The 22,896-nt window shown below is 46.1% G+C and overlaps 2 protein-coding genes across 8 annotated transcripts in view; one reads left to right on the forward strand and one right to left on the reverse strand.

Annotated features, from left to right (window-relative positions):
* CNTD1 (cyclin N-terminal domain containing 1) overlaps nucleotides 1-4,739 on the reverse strand; it is a 60,370-nt gene extending 55,631 nt beyond the window's left edge. Inside the window, exons 1-3 of one of the 7 annotated variants that reach the window (XM_073572294.1) lie at nucleotides 4,624-4,739; nucleotides 2,695-2,876; nucleotides 1,785-1,860 (exon numbers count right to left, since the gene is read on the reverse strand). In XM_073572294.1, coding sequence (XP_073428395.1) covers nucleotides 1,785-1,860; nucleotides 2,695-2,876; nucleotides 4,624-4,634 — 269 coding nt within the window. In that variant the 5' untranslated portion in view covers nucleotides 4,635-4,739. Of the gene's footprint in view, nucleotides 1-20; nucleotides 122-1,784; nucleotides 1,861-2,694; nucleotides 2,877-2,999; nucleotides 3,182-4,015; nucleotides 4,158-4,333; nucleotides 4,415-4,623 lie in introns of those variants that run through there. The other 6 variants (XM_073572299.1, XM_073572297.1, XM_073572296.1 and 3 more) reach the window with 6 other exon arrangements.
* Nucleotides 4,740-4,756: 17 nt separating this feature from the next.
* On the forward strand, nucleotides 4,757-8,843 carry COA3 (cytochrome c oxidase assembly factor 3). The gene is made up of 2 exons (XM_073572302.1): nucleotides 4,757-4,998; nucleotides 8,439-8,843. The coding sequence occupies exons 1-2, from the start codon at nucleotides 4,791-4,793 to the stop codon at nucleotides 8,540-8,542; spliced, it is 312 nt and encodes a 103-aa protein (XP_073428403.1). The 5' UTR covers nucleotides 4,757-4,790; the 3' UTR covers nucleotides 8,543-8,843.
* The last annotated feature ends 14,053 nt before the right edge of the window (nucleotides 8,844-22,896 follow it).

Raw genomic sequence — 22,896 nt, forward strand, 5'->3', positions numbered from 1 at the left:
TGGACCATGGTGTGAATTACCTGTACGACGGATTCCTCGCCAGAGACGGACTACATCTCAACAAACCCGGGAAACACACATTCACCAGAAGACTCGCTACACTCATCAGGAGAGCGTTAAACTAGAAGAGGGGACGGAAAGAAAAATGTTAGACACAAACATGAAGCCAAAAAATATACTGATGAAGGATATGAGGTGTGGCAAAGAAGATCCAAGACAACATACTCAGAAGGGAGGTAAGAAAATTTCTAAAACAATCCACAGGGAAGAGATTGGAACAAAACAAAATCCTCTAAACTGCATGCTCGCAAACACCAGAAGCCTGACAAACAAGATGGAAGAACTAGAAGCAGAAATATCTACAGGTAACTATGACATAGTGGGAATAACCGAGACATGGTTAGATGAAAGCTATGACTGGGCAGTTAACTTACAGGGTTACAGTCTGTTTAGAAAGGATCGTAAAAATCAGAGAGGAGGAGGGGTTTGTCTTTATGTAAAGTCTTGTCTAAAGTCCACTTTAAGGGAAGATATTAGCGAAAGGAATGAGGATGTCGAGTCCATATGGGTCGAAATACATGGAGGGAAAAATAGTAACAAAATTCTCATTGGGGTCTGTTACAAACCCCCATAATATAACAGAAATCATGGAAAGTCTACTACTAAGGCAGATAGATGGAGCTACAACCCATAATGAGGTCCTTGTTATGGGGGACTTTAACTACCCGGATATTAACTGGGAAATAGAGACCTGTGAAACCCATAAAGGCAACAGCTTTCTGCTAATAACCAAGAATAATTATCTTTCACAATTGGTGCAGAATCCAACCAGAGGAGCAGCACTTTTAGACCTAATACTATCTAATAGACCTGACAGAATAACAAATCTGCAGGTCGTCGGGCATCTAGGAAATAGCGACCACGATATTGTACAGTTTCACTTGTCTTTCACTAGGGAGACATGTCAGGGAGTCACAAAAATACTGAACTTAAGGAAGGCAAAGTTTTACCAGCTTAGAGATGTCCTTAATCTGGTTGACTGGGACAATGTCCTCAGAAATAAGAATACAGATAATAAATGGGAGATGTTTAAGAACATCCTAAATGGGCCCTGTAAGCGGTTTATACCTTGTGGGAATAAAAGGACAAGAAATGGGAAAAACCCAATGTGGCTAAACAAAGAAGTAAGAGGGGCAATTAACAGTAAAAAGAAAGCATTTATACTACTAAAGCAGGATGGCACCATTAAGCTCTAAAAAGCTATAAGGAGAAAAATTCTTTATCTAAAATACTAATTAAAGCTGCCAAAAAGGAAACAGAGAAGCACATTGCTAAGGAGAGTAAAACTAATCCCAAACTGTTCATCAACTATATTAATAGTAATAGAATCATAAGTAAAAGTGTAGGCCCCTGGGATGTGTTTTTCTCTTTCAATACAAACAGTGTCTAATCAGCAGGAGATTATCATTACAGCATAACTTGCTCGTGTAGGGTAGTATAACCCCGACCCCAGCACTGATTAGCAGCTCTCTGTCCCTATACAATGTACACACAAAGCTGTTGTGTGGTCGGGATTATACACAGCTCAACAACTGAGCTCTGCTCAATCTGCAGCAAAGAAAACTGATGCTCCCGGAATACTAAGTGGTACATCGCTGGAATCAGTGTCTTTCTCTCTACCTAATTGTGCTGTCAGATTACATAGCAAAAACCTTCTGACAGATTCCCTTTAAGAATGGTACAAAGACTGCATGCTGTGATTAAAAATAATGACTAATATATACCTGTCTAATAATTCCACTGCCTGGTACTTAGTAGAATTGTCCTGACCCCAGTGCTTCGACAGAAGGAAGACCAATTCTGTAAGAAAACATATGGGTAGATTGATATGGATAGATAAGGTTTGAATAAAGGACAGCTCCTTTTCAACAATAATTAAATAATAAGGTATTGAGGAGGTATTTGATAAGGGTTTTCCAAATCTAAAAAAAAAAATTTGTCATGATGATCACCCTCCACCACACACTCATCTGGCATTGGTCTCTGAAGGATGAGCCAATCTACACCTTTATAAAATCCACCCCTCCATAGCTGAAAAATCCACAGCAAGGCTGAGCCTCTGCCTCCCTGGTTCTATTCTCTATCTAGAGACACATTCTTCAACTTGTCACATCAAAAAGGTGTCACTGCGTGGGACGCACATCCACATTTACCAAGGAGCGAACCTGGAGATACCACAGCAAAGAAGTGTAGACAGCGTCCAATCTGGGGTATTGAATTAAAAAGATGACGTTTAGTCCGCCATAAAAAGCACAACGTTTCGACCCAAAGTGGGTCTTTTTCAAGTACTTGATAATATAAGTGCTTCCTTCAATAAAGCTCTGTGAGCTGTGACCTAAATCTGACCAGATCGCCGGAGCGAACAATTCGGATAGCTTTACTGTCCCTGCACGCCTCCGATACTGCTGTATCAGAGAGGGCAAAATTTGAACCAGCGGTCACTTAGCTGTCAGTCTTCAGGGGCTGCACTGCCCCTCACAAACAGGGGGCTGGGAGACTGGGGAGCGGTGTACACTCCCAAATAGTACTCATGAGAGTAACCCTTTAATAAATGCGGCATCTACCAACCCCGGTGCCCACAGACACTACATATGTGTCAGTACATAAACCATCTTCACCTAACCAAGTTCTTACCTATTACTTTAGGCTGCTTGAATGAGCCTGCGTGCTCCGACAGGCGGTCCAGGGAAAGCTCATTGTCATTTGCCAGGCCAATAAGAATATCTTCTATCACATCAGAAGGGGCTATTCCAAACACTGGGCCAGGTGACAGTGTACCTCTATTTGATCCGTGTGGAATTTGGTTCATCCTTAGGCTGCAACAAATAATGCAAACGTTTTATTGAACCATGAAAATGAACCATGTTAGTGGCCATGGTGCCAGAATGTAGGACCCGAACAGACTGCAGCAACATATAGACATGTCGTACATTACAAACCTAGAGCACGGTAAAAAGGTTTTTCAAACATTTTTTTCGAAAGAAAAAAATCAAATCAAAAGTTTTATCTCATTCAGAAAATCTTAAACTCTGGCTGCTGTAAAATTTAAAAAACATTCCTCTCCTCCCGTCCCCAGGTCCAGTACTGGACCTCCAGTGCTGCTTTCAGCCTGATGTAGAAGCCAATCAGCGGGCTCATCGGCTTGGCCTGTCTAGATGGGCCGCACCTTCAAAGCTGCTGAGCGCTCCCACCGGCTGTTGCACTGTTGACATGATACTGCAGCCAAAATTCAGTGCTAGACCCCGGGTATGGTAAGGAGTGGTTTATTATATTCCAGAACAAACTGCAGCCAGAAATGAAGATTTTTTGACAGGTGACATCCCCTTTAAGGGCTCGCTCATACATGCGTATAAATCGGACGAATGCAATCCGGTAACAAAACTGGATCGTATTCGGACCAATGTTATTCTATGATTGTGTGCTCATCTACGTTTTTTTCAGCTACAATTGGACTGAGATCGGACTGAAAAAAAATGCAGCATGCTGCTATTGCATGTGAAATTTGGATGAATGTGAAACATTGGCCTGCACTCGGATGTCACCCGAGTGCAGTGCGATTCCCACAGACGCCGGCAACAGAAGAGATGGAGAAATTACTTTCTCAGTCTCCTCCGCACCTGTGCTGCGATTCTCTGATGTGAGTGGCTTGGAGCACAGAGCACTGACACTCGGCTCACACTCGCAGCAGAACAGAAGCCGAGTGTCATTACCATATCGCTAGTGTGACCCCCGGCCTAACACTTTGAATCTCTGCCACTCCACTCTGCTCCAGTGGTCCCTGCCAGGACTGTAAGTGATGATGCCCTGTCCAATAAGTTATCTGACCACTGATCGGCTGCAGCGTCAGCTGATTGATGGAGGGGATGTGATCACTTTCCGTCTGATAACGTCCCATCCATCAGTCATAGTGTATCGTTTCCAAACAATGGTGGGCAGAAGGAAATGGTTTTCTCACTAGGGAAGCGGGTCGGAGATGGCGGGGCACCGCTCTCCTAGTGAATACGCTAGACTCAGGCCTGGAGTCGGATGTTTCAGGGTTATTGGACAAATATCACACTTGCTAAATTTCCTGAAATATCTGTACGCTCCCGATAAAAGGGAAGATCTCTCCAGCTCCTCGAAATGTGGGCATCGCCTACACCTCCAGAAAAGCAATGCTTCTGGAAGGTTACTTGTGCACAATGCAGGCACGCTCCACCGCCAAACACAGATTTAGAGGGTGAGAAAAGGGCACAAGACCATGAAAGCGCTCAGGCTATTATGGGCAACAAACCCCCAGAAGCTGGCACCTATAAAGCCAGTCGCTGCTTACACTGCACCAGCGGTCGCTCTACTCTAGAGGCAGAGCGGTGGGCGTGCACATAGCTACTGAGCAACCAATCACATCGCGTTTACCAGGGAAGATGGAATTTAAAAGCAGCGTCCTGATTGGTTACTGATTCACTACTCCCAAACTAGAGTTGTGCCCTTATATTTACACATACACGGAGATAATACAAGTACTAGTCCTGTTTCTTGTATCACACCTCATAACGGTAATGATGTAAATCGGCTGTAACTTACGAGGCCGCCATATTTGTTGTGGGCGAAATGCCAGTATGCGCTTTTAACTGCAAAGTTCTTTATAACTTTTACCACGTGACGGCATTTTTCTTGAATGGCGTTATAAGGAAAACACTTTATGAGCGGTTTTTCCGCCCATTTCTTGAGCCTTGCTCTGGCGGCTACTGATGACGTCACCGGCAGCGCCGCGCCGACAGAGAAACATGGCGGAGAAGGGAAGCACGCAGGGGTCAGGCGCAAAACAGCAGCCGCTCACCCCAGAGCAGATGGCGCTTCTCAGGAGGAGGGAAATGGCGCAGTGGGCGAATTCTGGGAAGCTGAGGACGAGAAATATCATAACCGGGCTGGCCATAGGCGGCGTAGTGCTGGGCATCTGTATCCTTCCCTGTCCCGCTGACCTCCCCGGCGGCCACATACAGAGGGGCTGACACTGTGCAGCTGTGTCTTTATGGGTCCTGTTTTCTGTATACATTGTGTTCTTCGTGTGTTTGTGGGATATGCCAGGAGCAAAAGGTGGCAGACGAGGTGCAGTGGGCTTAGCTGTATGGTGGTCTGTTTCTTCATTGTATGTGGTGGTCTGTTTCCTCTTTTGCATTTTCCTCCTTTATTTGCACCTTTTTTTTTTAAAGGGCACCTGTCACCAGGAAAACCTTGCTGGCTCCATGTTCCTGACCAGGAGGTGCGGAGACAGACTCAGTATAACCTGTGTAATAATCTAATCCTCTGCTCTTTCTGGGACTTTGGGTCCAGTGGGCGGTCCTAGCAGTGACTGACAGCTGTCTGGATTGACACTTGGGGCTCAGTCACACAAGTGTGTAAATCGGACGAGTGCACCTATGTTATTCAATGAGGCAGAGCCGACTTGCTGTATTTGTCAGGAAGGAAAAAAAATTGCAGCGTGTTGCAATTTCACTCCAAAATCGTCAAGACTGTGAGAAAACAGATCCAATTCAGTTCTGTAAGATGAGAAACTGTAAGTGGTCTGATTTAAAAAAAAAAAAAAATGGATTGCATATAGTCAGCACACTGACAAGTAAGAAAAAAATTGTCCCACTTTTCTGGTGGAGAATGGGACCGATTTCTTTAATACTTGTGTGACCCTAGCCTTATACAAGGCAAGCTGTCAATCGCTGGTAGAACCGCTCGCTGGACCAAAATCTCCACAAAAAGTAAAGATTTAACTGATTAAATCACAGGTTATACTGAATCTTATTAAAACTATACACCATGTTGTGTGCCTCTCATCAGCGGTAAAATCATTACCACTGGTCAGACAGCCGTGGTTCCCACGCTGTCAGCGTGAGCCCGCAGCTGTGATCAGAGGTAAAATGTTTACCTCAGATCACTGACGTCAGCTGATGGGACTACTCCTCCCATCAGCCTACGCCTGCTGCAGCTAATAAGGGCGAGAGCAGGCGGCACCTGCGCTCTAAATAACTTAAAATAGAAAACAGCATGGGTTCTCCTGTATTTTTGATAAACAGCCAGGCAAAACTGGGGGCTGTAACCCTCAGCTGTCAGCTTTATCATGTTTGGTTATCAAGAATGGAGGGATCCCTACTCCGTGTTTTTTTTTTATTTTTTTCTAGAAAAAAAAAAATCTGTGGGGTCCCCCCATTTTTTGATAACCAGCCAAGCTAAAGCAGAGAGCAGGGGGTTGGTATTCCCAGACTGGTAAGGGGCCATGGATATTGCCCCCCCAGCCTAAAAATAGCAGCACGCAGCCGCCCCAGAGAACGCGTATCTATTAGATGTGGCAATTCTTGCGCTTTGCTCAACTTCTCTCACTTGCCCTGTAGTGGTGGCAAGTGAGGTTCATATTTGTGGGGTTGGTCACATTTGTATTGTCAGGTGACATCAAGCAAATTGAGTACTAATTGAGAGGCGTCTATAAGACACCTATCCATTACTAATCCTATAGTTATATTGTAAATAAACACCCAGCCATAATAAAGTCCATTATTTGAAATAATAAAATACTTTATTATTTAAAAATAGCAAACAGTTATTCTCACAATGCCTATTCCATTGAAGCCCTCGTCTCCTGTAATAAAACAAAAATAAAAAAACAACCATATCCCACTCTGTAATCCATGTCTAGGGATAAACCGTTTTCAACCTGGACGGTGCTAAGTTACGACCGTCAAGGCTGAGAACCACTGGGGAATGAGCTGCTGCAAGCTCAGTATCAGTGACTATTGGTGATGTCATCGAGGTTCCCAGCTGGGCCCCTGATCTTGCACAGTGAGAAAAGTCTCCCTGTGAACTCAGATGTGAAAAAAGTGCAGCTCTACAAATGTTATTTAGCACGTTAACTATATGGTAAAACTGACTTGACAATAGGATTCCCCGGGTCAGTACAATTTATACATATACTAAACGTGTATGTGTTGTGTCTGTGTATATGTATAATATTTTTCGAAACCCGTAAAGATTTTGTTCTTTTGGATTTAGTGCTGTTTGATGGCCTAATTTTTACACCCTGAGCTGACGTTTTACTGATACCGTTTTGGGGTAGATAAGATGTTTTGATCACTTTTCATTACAATGTTGTGGCGGCCAAAAAAGAATGGAACTCGTGTTTGATTTTTTATATATAATATATATATATATATATATTTACGATTGGATTAATTTATATTTGGATGCATTGGACTTTTTACAAATGCAGCAATACCAAATACCATTTTTTTTCTGTTTTATTTTTGATAAGGTGATAAGGCAAAAGATTATTTGAACTTGTGTAAATTTTTTTTCATATTTTGAATCTTTTGTTTTACTTTTTATTCTAAGCTGCTGTATATTATCTGACCCCCAACCGCCACACACACACACACCATAATTCCGAGAGTAAAACCACTTTGACTTTCCCTTGAGAAGGCCTCTTCATAGTGTTGCTCAAGTGGTCATCGTACCAATTTTTGGCCAGCATTGCTTACATGACAAAAGCGAAACCTCTTGCAGAAGAAGAGATCTCCGATTTCCATGTGGATACCATATCGACAATGCCTTGCATGGGCCATCACAAGAGACCACTACACTGATCTTACTTCTCGGATTATGGTGTGGAGTAATGTAAGTGTTCAGTGTGTCAGAACATTCCTCAGACAACCAATAAAGGGAACCTCTTGGGTGAAAAAATGCTATTAACCTGCAGATATGGAGTTAATCTGCAGGTTAATACTATTTTGAACCAGCCCAGCACTGGCATTTAGAGCTCCGCTGTTAGGAAGAAATTAATTTTATTCCTCGCAGCATCGTTGGGGTTTTAATCCTGAGGATCGCGCTGTTGTGTGCTCAGTCACCGCTCTGTGTACAGGGGATGCGGTTAAAGCCATCGCTCACTATGTGCAGCGTGGAGACTGAACTAACACTGGCGCTATCCCGGTGACTGAAACCCGAACGTTGCCTTGAGGAGTAAAGTTAATTTCTTCTTGGTAGCGGGGTTCTAAGTGCCGGGCTGGTTCAAAATACTATTAGCGTGCAGATTAACCCCGCATCTGCAGGTTAATAAAGTTTTTTTTTTTTTTTTTTTCACATGACAAGTCCCTTTTGTTAACCTCATTGATATCAGTTTATGTGTAGAAGTGTATATATCCCTGCGCGCGGTGTTAATAGTTGATAAATCGAGATGTTTCCATTTTTTTCATCATACATAGACATCAATATTAACTACATTGTATAATTCTACGACTTTTACTTTTTGCTGTTGCAATTTTAATATTGAGAAGTGTAGATTGCTTAGCAGTAAGCTCAACTATAAGTTATCATTGTGTGTAATCTTAGACTCTTAGGTTTCTTAACTGGTAGTACAGATGGATATACCTTCTTCTCTGTGTCCCAAGAGAAGTTTCTGGATGAGCTTGAAGAAGAAGCCAAAGTTGTACGAGCAAATTATCCCAAAACCTCAGCAAATTGATCGTACATGGCAATATGAGCTGTGGCTTAGAAGTGTCTCAAATTCTCCAGCCATGGAAAGAGCAGTACAAGCCCAGGGCTTGAATACCAGAGATGCCATAAATGTCAAAAGATGGATGCTTGACCAGAAGCTAACTATCTGTGTTACATAATAATCATTTCTTTTTATTCTGTTTGGAATGTCTTACACTAGAAGATTTTTTATTTTATTTTTTTAACTCAGTGTGGATGCATTATGGGTGGTAGATCCCTGCCATATTCTGTTGGCCTAAATTAAATTTCCTTGTATTCATAAAATCAAACTTGGTTTGTTAATTAGAAAATAGAGTTTGTATTAACCCATTTCTAACATGTCACATGTACATCATATTTCTGTTAAGTATACATGGAGCAGGCCTAGGAATGTAATTTGCCCAAAACATGGCGAGTGCTGGCTTATACAGCCGGCAACTTCTGTTACCAACAGCATTCAGGTCTAGCTCTAGTTGCTTTTCTTTAACCTCTTATTGATTACCATTTTGAATATATTGGTAATGGACATGGTACTGTTTTGGTGATAGTGGGTATTAATCAAGTAATAATCACTAGCCTTATGGAGAGGCAAAAACTTGTTAGAACTGCAGTATCTCTTTTTTTCTAATCTCTCTAAAAAAAAATAAATTAGAGAACACACTAAAACCTTTTTCATAGCACAATTTCTTTTAATATACACAACCTCCATTGTATAACTGGAGAAAGGACGATAAAATGCAAAAAAAAAAGCAATTATAAAATCTTTATTGATATTAATAAAAAATAGCTAAAAAATATAAAGAATCAAGCTTCGAGAACCACAAAAAGAACACATCGAAAGGGACAAATGGTAAGTACCAAAAAATGGATATGCACTTACTGTCTTACATCAAAGATGAAAGAAAATTTTCAATCACAAAATAGAACTACTCGAGATAAGTAAAATTTGATATGCAATAAATTAAGTGCAAAGTACACAATGTAAACAACATGAGATATAGAAAACACCAATAACAGGCAGACATGCTTACCTGTATGAACAGGCCTCAATACATCTGCACGAAACAGGGTGCAGGGGACCCAAGTAAAATAGCAGCTGCACAGGTGCAAAATACCAAATGAGACAGCCAGCCTACAATCAGGGATTGGCCGTGTGGCACACCAGTGCAAAAAAATAATCCATATGTGGCAGTGTTCACACAGGGAATGCAGAGCATCAGGTTCACAGCCTCTAAGTAACACCATATAGGGGAGCTGCCCAGTGCTAACTACAATGCATCCCGTGTGAACAGAGGCCACAGTTTACATGAGATATAGAGCCTGATTAAATACCCAATATATCAAAAAAATAAATAGCAAAATGAAAAACATGCCCATCAATTATGTAATCAAGGTCCCAGAGTCTGGAGGAAGAGTGGAGAGGCACACAATCCAAGCTTCTTGAGGTCTAGTGTGAAGTTTCCACAATCAACGATGGTTTGGAGGGCCATGTCATCTGCTGGTGTCTGTCCACTGTATTTTATCAAGACCAAAGTCAGCATAGCCGTCTACCAGGAAATTTTAGAGTACTTCATGCTTCCCTCTGCGGACAAGCTTTTGGAAATGAAAATTTCATTCTCCAGCAGGACTTGGCACCTGTCCACACTGCCAAAAGTACCAATACCTGGTTAACAAACAACAGTTATCACTGTGCTTGATTGGCCAGCAAACTCGCCTGACCTAAACCCCATATAGGTTAACTGATCTGCATCCTCCCAGCCTTGTCTTGTGGTGGGAGAAGGCGTAAATGCTGCAGTTGGATTGGGGTTGATGGAGAGCATGTACATGGTCCTCACTTTTGCATTTCTAACACATAATAGCAATTTCTCTAGCAACCTTCCACGACAGCATAGGAGGATGTCTCCACTCCCTAATGGGGGACAGGAAGCACGAGAGGTTAAAAGGTCTCTCTCACCTCCCTCTCACCAGTGACTTTCCTGTCCCTCATGGGGCATGGAGAGGTCTGGTATGCTGTGTGGCCGGCTGCCGCAGCGTACCTGGAAGATGCCAAAAGCCGGGCAGTGGTGGTCGGTGGCGCTGCTTCCCCTCCTCCGTTCTGCCCCCGTCTTCTCTGAATTCGGGACAGTTTCCTGGCCCTCCCGCGCTCCTTCGGGAGTGATCCCTGACCGGAGGCCTCCTGCAGCTCTCCGGTCTCTCCTCCTCCCTCTGCGTGCTGTGCGATACCGGAAGTGACGTCAGCGTGCGTGTCACTTCTGGGGTACGTGGAGGTCGCGCTGTCATGGCGGCCCCCATCCTGTTGCCGGCGCGTGGAGCTCGCCAGCGTTGCTGTGCCTGCTCCGGGACCCAGGGAGGATGAGGGGGAAACAGATGACTGCGCTGAGGGTGGGGTTAATCTCATATTAACCCGCCGGAAGACGCCGACAGGTAAGATAAGAATCCCCTGTTAGCATGGATGGGGTTTCCTGCCCTGCGTCTGCAGAGCCCAGCACTGCCCCAGCCACAGTAAGTGTCCAGGGGGGGTCCTAATGGTGCGGTCAGGGCATAGGTCCTCAAAATTCTTCTCCCCCTTATTCCATAGGGAGAAAAGTCTGCCCATAAGAGCACCAATACATCTAGCAAGTCGGCCAAATGTGCCATATGCAGCACAAAACTTCCCTCAAATTGGGAGAAGAAGCTATGTCAAGCTTGCACGGATAAGGTGGTTAGGGCTGAGCATCCATCATTGAATGACGAAATCTGCAGCTTGGTTGCCCATCAGGTTCAAACCTCTTTAGCTGCCCCCCCACCACCACCTCCACTCCCTCCGATGGTGGGTTCACCACCCCCTAAAAAACGGAAGATTCAAATAGAGGATTCAGAATCAGAAAGATCATACAATTCGGGATCCGAGAATTGGGAACAACCAGGAACCTCTAGGTCAGCTGAAACTAGAAGGTACCTCCTTTCCACGGAATATGTGGAGGAGCTGGTCAGTGCAGTACGTGCCACTATGGGCCTAGAGGACGAACCCGTCACGCAGACAGCACAGGATCGCATGTTCGGTGGATATGAGGGGCCTAAGCGAACGGGGTTTCCAGTTCACAGGAGTGTAGCAGATAAGATTTCCCAGGAATGGGAGTATCCAGAAAAACGCTACTCGGCCCCTTCAGAACTCCGACATAGATTTACCCTAGAGGGAGAGGAATTTAGGTGGGACATCCCGAAGGTAGATGTCCAGGTAGCAAGAGTGGTAAAAAAGACGGTTCTGCCGTTCGATGATGCATCCCAGCTTAGAGACCCGATGGACCGTAAAGCATAAAGCCTCCTAAGAAAAGCCTGGGAAACCTCTGCCTTTACTTTAAAATCTGGAATCGCGTACACCTGTGTCTCTAGGTCCCTCTTCCAATGGATTGAGGAGCTAGAGAGCCATATTTCTCGTGGTACCTCAAGGAGTGACCTCCACAACCCCCTTCCTATCTTGCAGAGAGCTACGGGTTTCCTGGCGTATGCATCAATGGAGATGATCCGTGCCTCTGCCAGGGCCATGGTCCAATCAAATTCCGCCAGACGGGCCCTCTGGCTTAAAACATGGAGTGGGGATGTTACATCCAAAGTTAAACTCTGCTCTTTACCCTTCAAAGGCGAACATGTTTTCGGCCCGGCCTAAGACGAAATTCTAGAAAAGGCCACTGATAAAAAGAAGGTGCTTCCAGAGCAGAGGACCACAAGAAAGCGTCTTTTTTGAGCCCCCCAGAGTCAGTCATCCCAACCGCGAGGAAAGGGAATGACGGGAAGATGGAGCTACGTTAAAGGGAGAGGCAGGAACATCCTGGTCCCCCAGCAGCAACCTCAAGAAAAGCAATGACTCGACCCCGGTCGGGGGAAGGCTTTTGAGGTTTTTTCTTGCTTGGCAGTTGATCTCCAACAGCCCCTGGGTCCTCAGTGTGATCAGAGAGGGCCTTCTGCTAGAGCTCGAATCCTCCCCCCCGCAGGGTATAAGAGTTACCTCCCTACCACCTCGGGAGATCCCAGCATTAAAATCCGGCATTCGGCTTCTACACTCAAAAGCCATCGGGTCCCTGCGGAGGAACAAGGAAGGGGGCATTATTCCAGATTGTTCTTAGTAAAAAAAACCCACAGGGGAGGCAAGAATAATAATAAATCTGAAAGGCCTCAACCGACACATTGCGTACCGCAAATTCAATATGGAGTCAGTAAAGACCGCCATTCCTCTGATAGGGCCGTCGTACTTCATGGCAACCATAGATCTGAAGGATGCTTATTTCCACATCCCCATACATCCTTCCCACAGGAAGTATCTGAGGTTTGCGATTCGTCAGGGTCCGGAAGTCAAGCACTTTCAATACAATGTGCTTCCCTTCGGAATATCCTCTGCCCCCCGAGTTTTTTCCAAAATTATGACAGAAGCTGTGTCCTACATTAGAAGCCGGGGAATATGTATTGTACCTTACCTGGACGACCTACTGATAATAGGGTCCTCCTACCAGGTAGCCCAGACTCTGGACATTCTTCAATCATTGGGGTGGATCCCAAATATAAAGAAACCACAAATTCAACGCTCTCAAGAGGTAAAATTCTTAGGAATCCTACTAGATTCAAAGAATCAGATGTCCTTCCTCCCGGAGGAACATCAGAGGTCCATAATGTCAAGAGTCTCAGATTTCAGGGGACAGAGGTCCCCGACCCTCAGGTCAGCCATGTCCATATTAGGGTTAATGACCTCCTGCATCCAGTCGGTGCCCTGGGCTCAGGCCCACTCCAGAACGCTCCAATCCCATATCTTAAGAAACTGGAACAGGGATCACAACTGCCTGAACAAAAGAGTCCATACCCCAGGAACAGTGAAAGCCTCACTGGCATGGTGGATGGACCGCAAAAACCTGTGCAGGGGAATCAACTGGTCCCAGATCCCCTTAGTTACAGTTACGACAGACGCCAGCAAAAAAGGCTGGGGAGCTGTAGTGTCTCGACAACCATTCCAGGGGTTATGGAGCCAGAAAATGAGTGCAAGATCCTCAAACTTCAGGGAGCTGAAGGCAGTGGAGGAAGCCCTCCGGGCAGCAAGACATCTGGTCCAAGATCAACATATCAGAGTCTACTCGGACAATGTAACAACAGTGGCACATCTCAGGCATCAGGGCGGCACAAGATCCAGCAATCTGGAGGGCCTCTCAGGCCGAATATTTTGCTGGGCTGAAAGACACCTCCGTTCCCTGACAGCGGTCCACCTGAAAGATACGGCCAATCTTCAGGCAGATTTCCTGAGCAGAAAATGCATCCAGCCCGGCGAATGGACCCTGAATGGAAGAATCTTTCGAATACTAGTCAGCAGGTGGGGGTCTCCCGGAGGTGGACCTTCTAGCCTCAGGAGAGAATGCTCAAGTGAGAGACTACTCCCTGAACCCCAGGGACAGATCCCTGGGAGTGGACGCCTTCTCCCACAAGTGGAGGTTCCGTCTAGCATATGCCTTCCCGCCGGCTCCAATCCTTGCTGCAACCCTGAGAAAAATCCGGGAGGATCAGACCCCAACCATTCTAGTAGCTCCGCTGTGGCCAAAGAGGAGCTGGTATTCTCTAATTACAGAGCTACGGGTAGACGGGCCATTTATCCTGCCCATAGAAGACGACCTTCTCTTGCAGGGCCCTCTATACCACCCAAACCTCCGGGGAATGAGGTTAGCGGCCTGGCTTTTGAAGCCCTGATCTTGAGAGCCAAGGGGCTATCGGAGGCGGTAATTAAAATCCTCCAGAAATCTCGGAAGCCGGTCACCATTGCCATATACAGTGGGGAAAAAAAGTATTTAGTCAGTCAGCAATAGTGCAAGTTCCACCACTTAAAAAGATGAGAGGCGTCTGTAATTTACATCATAGGTAGACCTCAACTATGGGAGACAAACTGAGAAAAAAAAATCCAGAAAATCACATTGTCTGTTTTTTTTTCATTTTATTTGCATATTATGGTGGAAAATAAGTATTTGGTCAGAAACAAAATTTCATCTCAATACTTTGTGATATATCCTTTGTTGGCAATGACAGAGGTCAAACGTTTTCTGTAAGTCTTCACAAGGTTGCCACACACTGTTGTTGGTATGTTGGCCCATTCCTCCATGCAGATCTCCTCTAGAGCAGTGATGTTTTTGGCTTTTCGCTTGGCAACACGGACTTTCAACTCCCTCCAAAGGTTTTCTATAGGGTTGAGATCTGGAGACTGGCTAGGCCACTCCAGGACCTTGAAATGCTTCTTACGAAGCCACTCCTTCGTTGCCCTGGCGGTGTGCTTTGGATCATTGTCATGTTGAAAGAGCCAGCCACGTTTCATCTTCAATGCCCTTGCTGATGGAAGGAGGTTTGCACTCAAAATCTCACGATACATGGCCCCATTCATTCTTTCATGTACCCGGATCAGTCGTCCTGGCCCCTTTGCAGAGAAACAGCCCCAAAGCATGATGTTTCCACCACCATGCTTTACAGTAGGTATGGTGTTTGATGGATGCAACTCAGTATTCTTTTTCCTCCAAACACGACAAGTTGTGTTTCTACCAAACAGTTCCAGTTTGGTTTCATCAGACCATAGGACATTCTCCCAAAACTCCTCTGGATCATCCAAATGCTCTCTAGCAAACTTCAGACGGGCCCGGACATGTACAGGCTTAAGCAGTGGGACACGTCTGGCACTGCAGGATCTGAGTCCATGGTGGCGTAGTGTGTTACTTATGGTAGACCTTGTTACATTGGTCCCAGCTCTCTGCAGTTCATTCACTAGGTCCCCCCCGCGTGGTTCTGGGATTTTTGCTCACCGTTCTTGTGATCATTCTGACCCCACGGGGTGGGATTTTGCGTGGAGCACCAGATCGAGGGAGATTATCAGTGGTCTTGTATGTCTTCCATTTTCTAATTATTGCTCCCACAGTTGATTTCTTCACTCCAAGCTGGTTGGCTATTGCAGCCATGAGACAAGCTGATGGATTACTGGTTTGCGCAGATCTAAAGGCCCTTTTACATTTAGCGATGCACCAGTGATCCCGACCACGATACGACCCGGTCAGGATCGCTGGTGCATCGCTAAATGATCGCCGGTGAGCTGCCACACAGGCAGATCTCACAGCGATGCAGCAGCAATACAGTGGACAATACTTACCTTTCAGACGCGGCAATCCTGACGTCCCCCCGCCCGCGCATCGCTCGTCGGCGCCGCAGGAACGCCCGACGAGAAATGGAGCCGTCCGATCTCGCACGATCAGCAACAGACAGCGGGGGAGCCGGTCGGAGGTAAGTATCACACAGCGATATCGCTAGCAATATCGCTATAACGTCACAAAATCGGTGATGTTATAGCGATATTGCTAGCGATATCGCTAGCGATATCGCTATGTGTAAAACCCCCTTAACTCTCTTGACCCGTTCTGTGGATTGTGGCCTAATTTTGGAAATTTATATTGCCTGTTTTTGGACCTACAAATGCAGTAAAGTATGGAACAGCATAGGCATTTAGTCCAGTGACTGGTTTAATGTGCATACTTTCTGCCATGCATGGAACTGGAACTGTGTGGAGGTCTGGAATGTGATGACTTGCTGGCTTATTGGCTTGAACGTGTGCTTCTGTGTATAGGATTTGGTGATGTGCAGGAGCCTGGTACATTAAGGAGGTTCAGGATGAGATGTTGGCAGCTCGTTGCACTGATCTTGAATGCAGGATGCTGGTGAAAAATCTGTGACCTGTTCCTGTTTGCCAGAGGAATGCCTATGCTGACAGGAATGATTGTTGAAGTCAGGGGTGCACTATTTTGGCTTAGTACATAGTCTTTTGTGCGCTTCAGTATCAAAATCACTTAAACTGATGCTGTCTCTTTGACTCCCATTGAAAGCTTGTTCCAGGACCTTTAATCTTGCCATGGCTGTGGCATGCTCACATTCTTTCTCTAGGGCCTCTATTTCTGCCTTTTTGCCTGCTGCGCTGGCCTCCATTTCTGCCTTTTCACGTGCTACGCTCGCTTCTATTTCTGCTTCATGCGTGGTGCTTCACCTGCTTCTACTTCCATCTGTTTCCTTTTATGCTAAAGTGGCTTGTACCATAGTAGCCTCAGCTACTGTACATGCTCTTATAAGCTGTTTGCTGAGCGTTGAAGATTTTGAAGAGCGTGACTTAGATGATAGTTTTGACTGCCTGGCGGACGCAGCAATAAGAGATGAAGTTTCGGGTAATTGTGCAATTATTGCTTATGTCTTGGCTTTAACATCACACACTATGCGCTCTCTCTCAGAATTAAGATGTTGAAAACCTTTGCCGCTCAGATGTATTAAGCCTCTGTGTTATGCCCAGTGGTGGCGCACATGGTCTGTGGACCCACTGGGCCACAGCCACAGACTAGACTTATCCTGGAGAGGCCTGAATAAGCAGCTACCTTGGTGTTCACTGGAGCCTCTAGTGGTGACGCCAGGCATGTGTGGCAGGTAGCTGCCAGGTACCACTCCAGGGCGGTGTCCTGCAATAGCAGCTGACCCCAAGGGTCTAAGCCATTTACTCAGATTCCTAGATAGGGCAGGATGGCCACTTGGACAGGTTCATGTTACTGGATAGCAGACGGGATGGGCACAGGACTACAGGTTCAGACTGCAGTCTCTGGATAGCAGACGGGACGGCCACAGCAAACAAGTTCAGACTGCAGTTTTCGGATATGAGACGGGATGGCTACAGGGACAGGTACAGACTGTGCAAGTTACTGGATAGCAGACTGGATGGCCACAGGTTCAGACTGTGCAATCTGGATAGCAGACGGGATGGCCACAGGGACAGGTTCAGACTGTGCAGTCTCCGGATACGAGTAACAGGCAGAAAGGGCATAGAGACAGGTGCAGACAGTTCCGACAGGAAGGCCACAAGGACAGGTTAGACACACTGGTCTCAGGAAACATTTCAGATACTGTCAATGCGGTAGAGTTATTCTGGACTACGTCTGGTCTTTATTCAGGTGTGTTCTTTTTAGAAGTGCAAAAATCTGTTGTCGACTGCGCTTTTGTGCACGCCGAAAGAGAGACGGACACTGCTGGACACAGGTCCTATGGCATCAACAGTGCCTCCATCTGTCTCATAGGGAATCTGCCGGACGTTCCGTATGAATTATGTATTTCAGAGATTTACATGGACACCCTGGTGTAAGCGCTGAGCGCAGGATAAATGTGAGCTGAAGCTTACTGCAGATCTTTGGGAGGCAGAATGAACAAATCAATAGAAGGTGAAGAATTGGTTTTATTTCTTTACGTCGTGATTAAATGAATTTATTGTTCGAGCCGGTGTGATTACAGTGATGCCAGATTTATATAAAGTTTTTATGTTTGGCTGCTGTCATACACTAAAAGACGCTTTTTATTGCATCAACCACTTTTTGCATCCCCATATTTAGACAGCTACAATTTTTCCATATTTCGGCTAACAGTCAAGTGCCAGATTCTTTTTTTGCAGGACGAGTTAACATTTTTATAGGTACCATTTTCGGTCGCATTACTTTTTTTTTTTTAGCACTTTCTATTCCGATTTTTGGGAGGAAAAATTAACCCCTTCACCCCGAAGGGTGGTTTGCACGTTCATGACCGGGCCAATTTTTACAATTCTGACCACTGTCCCTTTATGAGGTAATAACTCTGAAACGCTTCCATGGATCCCGGTGACTCTGACATTGTTTTCTCGTGACCTATTGTACTTCATGATAGTGGTAAAATTTCATTCATATAACTTGCGTTTATTTGTGAAAAAAATGGAAATTTGGTGAAAATTTCGCAATTTTCCAACTTTGAATTTTTATGCCCTTAAATCACAGAGATACGGCACACAAAAAAATTAATAAGTAACATTTCCCACATGTTTACTTTACATCAGCACAATTTTGGAACCAAAATTTTTTTTTTGTTAGGAAGTTATAAGAGTTAGAAATTGACCAGCGATTTTCTCATTTTTGCAACACCATTTTATTTTTACGGACCACATCACATTTGAAGCCACTTTGAGGGGTCTATATGATAGAAAATACCCAAAAGTGACACCATTCTAAAAACTGCACTCCTTAAGGTGCTCAAAACCACATTCAAGAAGTTTATTAACCCTTCAGGTGCTTCACAGGAATTTTTTGAATATTTAAAAAAAAAAAAAATGAACATTTAACTTTTCACAAAAAAATACTTCAGGCTCAATTTTTTTATTTTACTAAGGGTAAAAGGAGAAATTGGACTGGAAAAGTTATTGTGCAATTCATCCTGAGTACGCCGATACCTGATATGTGGGGGGGAACCACTGTTTCGACGCATGACAGAGCTCAGAAAGGAAGGAGCGCCGTTTGACTTTTTCAATGCAAAATTGGCTGGAATTCAGATCGGATGCCATGTCACGTTTGGAGAGCCCCTGATGTACCTAAACAGAGGAAACCCCCCACAAGTGACCCCATTTTGTAAACTAGACCCCCCCCAAGGAACTTATCTAGATATGTGGTGAGAACTTTGAACCCACAAGGGCTTCACAGAAGCTTATAACGTACAGCGGTACAATTAAAAAATCCTATTTCCACAAAAATGATCTTTTCACCCCCAATTTCTCTAGCAACCTTCCACGACAGCATAGGAGGTTGTCTCCTCGCCCTAATAGGGACAGGAAGAACAAAGAGGTTAAAAGGCTCCTCCCACCTCCCTCTCACCAGTGTCTTTCCTGTCCTCCATGGGGCATGGAGAGGTTAGAGGTATGCTGCGTGGCCGGCCGCTGCAGTGTACCTGATGGATTTCTAAATGGCCGGGCAGTGGTGGTCGGTGGCTCTGCCTTCCCTCCTCCGTGCTGCTCCCGTCTTCTTTGAATTCGAGACCTTCCTGGCCCACCTGCGCTCCCTCGGGGGGTAAAGCAGGCCCGTGATCCCCGACCGGAGGCCTCCCGCAGCTCTCCAGTCTCTCCTCCTGCACGCACGGCAGTCGGTGTCCCGGAAGTGGCACACTTCCGAGGTATGCGTTCCATCCTGGAGCGCTGGTGACTTCCGGTCCGCCTTATGGCGAGCCCCCGGATAGCTGACAGCGTGCAGAGCTCGCCAGAAATGACTGTGCCTGCTCTGGACCCTGGGAGGAGGAGGGGGGGAAAATGAAAGAAGCGCTGAGGGCGGGTTTTTAACCTTTTACAAACCCGCCGGAAGACGCCGACAGGTAAGACAAATAAGCCCTCTCAGCATAGTTCTTCCTGCCCTGCATCTGCAAAGCCCAGCATTGCCTCAGCCACAGTAAGTGTCTATTGGGGTGGGTCCTATTGGTGCTGTCCTGGGTATAGGGGTCTAAGTTCATCAAAATACTTCTCTCCGTTTTTGTAGGGAGACAAGTCCTCCCATAAAGGCACCAATACCACCAAAATGTCTGTTAAATGCACCGTATGTAACATAAAGCTCCCCACAGCATTGGGGGGGGAATTGTCAGGCATGCACAGATGGAGTGGTCAGGGCGCAAAGCATTGGTGCTTGCAGTATGGGTGTGTAAGTTCTCCCTGTGCTCAGGTCTCCCCTCCTCCTCCTCCTTCACCTCGAGAGCCCCTAGAACCTCTGAAGCCAGAAGATATCTTTTTTTCTTCGGAGTAGGTAGAGGAGCTGGTTAGTGCTGTATCCCGTCAGGTGTCAGCCAATAAGCAACTTGAAGCTGGCCAGAATGGGAGACCAGCAATCCCTGGTAAATGTTTGGAGGTAGCCAAACAGACAACTATTCCGCTCCATCTGAACTTAAACATATGTTCCCTCTGGGGGGGTGATGCATACAAATGCAGGTCTCGGGTCATGCTTTCAAAAAGCCGCCTGCCATTCTAGGCTGAGTGTGACTGCATTTGTCAGATGGCGGCTGCTAGACAGCTTGAGACCCAATCAATTCAGAAAGTGGATATTCAAGTGGCAGGAGTCGTGTAAATGACGGTTCTTCCATTTTGACGATGCATCCCAGCTTAAGGTCCGAGGGACCTTAAAATAGAGAGCCTTCTCAGAAAAGTCTGGAAGACCTCTGCCTTAAAATTGGGAATTGCTTCCACGTGCGTTTCTAGATCCCTCTTCCAGTAGATAGAGGAGCTAGAAAATCATAGTTCTCAGGCTCAGGGGGTGAGCTTCTTGACTCCCTTCCCATACTACAGAGGTACAGGCTTCCTTGCGGACGCATCTATTGTAATCCGTCTAATTCTGCCGGGCAAGCCCTCTGGCTTAAAACATGGAGTGGGGATATTACCTTCAGGATTAAGCTTATTCCATCCCCTTCAAAGGTGTACATGTCTTTGGCCCAGCTCTGGATAAAATCCTTAGAAAGGGAGCAATGGCGGTGTCGGCCACTAAGCAGCTTGAGCCTGGGCTGCGTTCGCAAGTCTGGGGTCATGCGTAGGACCCCAAGGAAGTGGTTTTCTAGAGCCCCCCCCAGAACCACTCATCCCAGCCAAAAGGGAAGGGATGGAGCTATACTAAGGGGAGAGGCAGTAATATCCTAGTCCCCCAGCAGCAACAACAGCAGGAACAATGACTCGGACCCGGTGTGGTCAACAGCCATTCTAAGCTGAATTTGCATGCCCTTGTCAGATCGCAGCCGCTAAGCAGCTTGAGGCCGGGCCAGTACCGGCATGAGAACAGCCCCAGAGTCCTCAGAGTAATCAAGGATGACCTTCTGCTAGAGTTCGAATCCTCCTCCCTGCGGGGTCCGAGTCACCTCCCTACCATCTCGGGAAACTTTGGCAAAGCTAAAGTCCGGCATTCAGCGCCTCCTGCAATCAAAGCGCTAGTTCCCTGTGGGAGAGCATGAAAGGGTCATTATTCCAGGCTATTGTCTAGTAAAGAAGCCCACAGGGGAGGATAATAATAATAAACTTAAGGAAAATGGAGTCAGTAAAGGCTGCCATTCTCTTGATAGGCCCTCATTCCTTCGGGGCAACCATAGACCTGAAGGATGCCTATTTTCTCATTCCTTTTTCATCCTGTTCACAGGAAATATCTAAGGTTTGCGGTCCGTCGAGGTCCTGAGCAAAGTGCTTTCCTTTGGGATATCCTCTGCCCCATGAGTATTTTCAAAACCTATGGCAGAGCTGTGTCCCATGTCCGAGGCCAGGATATATGCATTGTACCTTACCAGGACGACCTATTGATAATGGGAACCGCCTACCAGACTCTGGAAAACCAGGTAGCTCAAACTCTGGATATTCTGCAATCTCTTGGATGGATCCCGTATATAAAAAAAACACAGATTCAACCCTCTCAGGCTTTTGGGAGTCCTCTTAGACTCAAGGAAACAGATGTCCTTCCTTCTGGAAGATCATCAAGTGACTATAATATCAAAGATCTCGAGCTTCAGAAAGCAGAGGTCCCCGACCCTCTGGTCAGCTATGTGAGTACTAAGATCGAGGGCGTCCTGCATCCAGTCGGTGCTCGGGGCGCAGGCCCATGCCAGAATCCTCCAGTCCCATATCTTGGGAAATTGGAACAGAGATCACAGTTGCCTAAACAGGAGAGTCCTGACCCCAGGGAAAGTAAAAGCTTCACTGGCTTGGTAGATGGACCACAAAAATCTGCGCAGAGGCGTCAGCTGGTCCCATGTCCCCTTGGTCGCAGCCGTGGTATCCCAGCTGCCATTCCAAGGGTTATGAAGTCAAGAAGTGAGTACGAGATCTTCCAATTTCACTGAAAGTAGTGGAGGAAGCTCTCCTGGCTGCAAGACACCTGGTCCAGGGTCATCATATCAGGATCTACGACAAAGGTGACACGAAGTTAGTGCCACCGGCCATTCTAGGCTGAGCGTGACTGCATTTGTCAGGTGGCGGCCGCTAAGCAGACTGAGGCAAGAACCAGAATGGGAGACCAGCCCGCAATCGCAGGCCACGGGTCATGCATTTACAACAGCCTAAAAAATCTTTCAGGACGAATACTTTCCTGAGCCGAAAGGCACCTCCTTTCACTAACAGCAGTCCACCTAAAGGGGACCTCCAATCTTCAGGCAGACTTCCTAAGCAGAAGATGTATCCAGCCTGGCGAGTGGAGTCTGAATGGAAGAATCTTTCAGAAACTAGTGAACAAGTGGGGCATTTCGGAGGTGGATCTGCTAGCATCAAGCAGAAACGCTCAAGTAGGAAACTACTCCCTGTACCCCAGGGACAGATCACTAGGGGTAGATGCATTCGCTCACAAGTGGGTTCATTTGGTGCAGGTCTCTCTTCCAATTTCAATCCTTGCCGCAACCCTGAGAAAGATCCGAGAAGATCGAACCCCGGCCATCTTGGTGGCTCCGCTGGGAAGAGGAGCTGGGTTTCCTTAATTACAGGACTCCAGGTAGATGGACTGCTCCTCTTACCCTTGGAAGACGACCTCCTCC

Source organism: Dendrobates tinctorius, unplaced genomic scaffold (genome assembly GCF_039654945.1).
Source record: "Dendrobates tinctorius isolate UK_male_01 unplaced genomic scaffold, ASM3965494v1 ptg000032l, whole genome shotgun sequence".
Classification (NCBI taxonomy): Eukaryota; Metazoa; Chordata; class Amphibia; order Anura; family Dendrobatidae; genus Dendrobates; species Dendrobates tinctorius.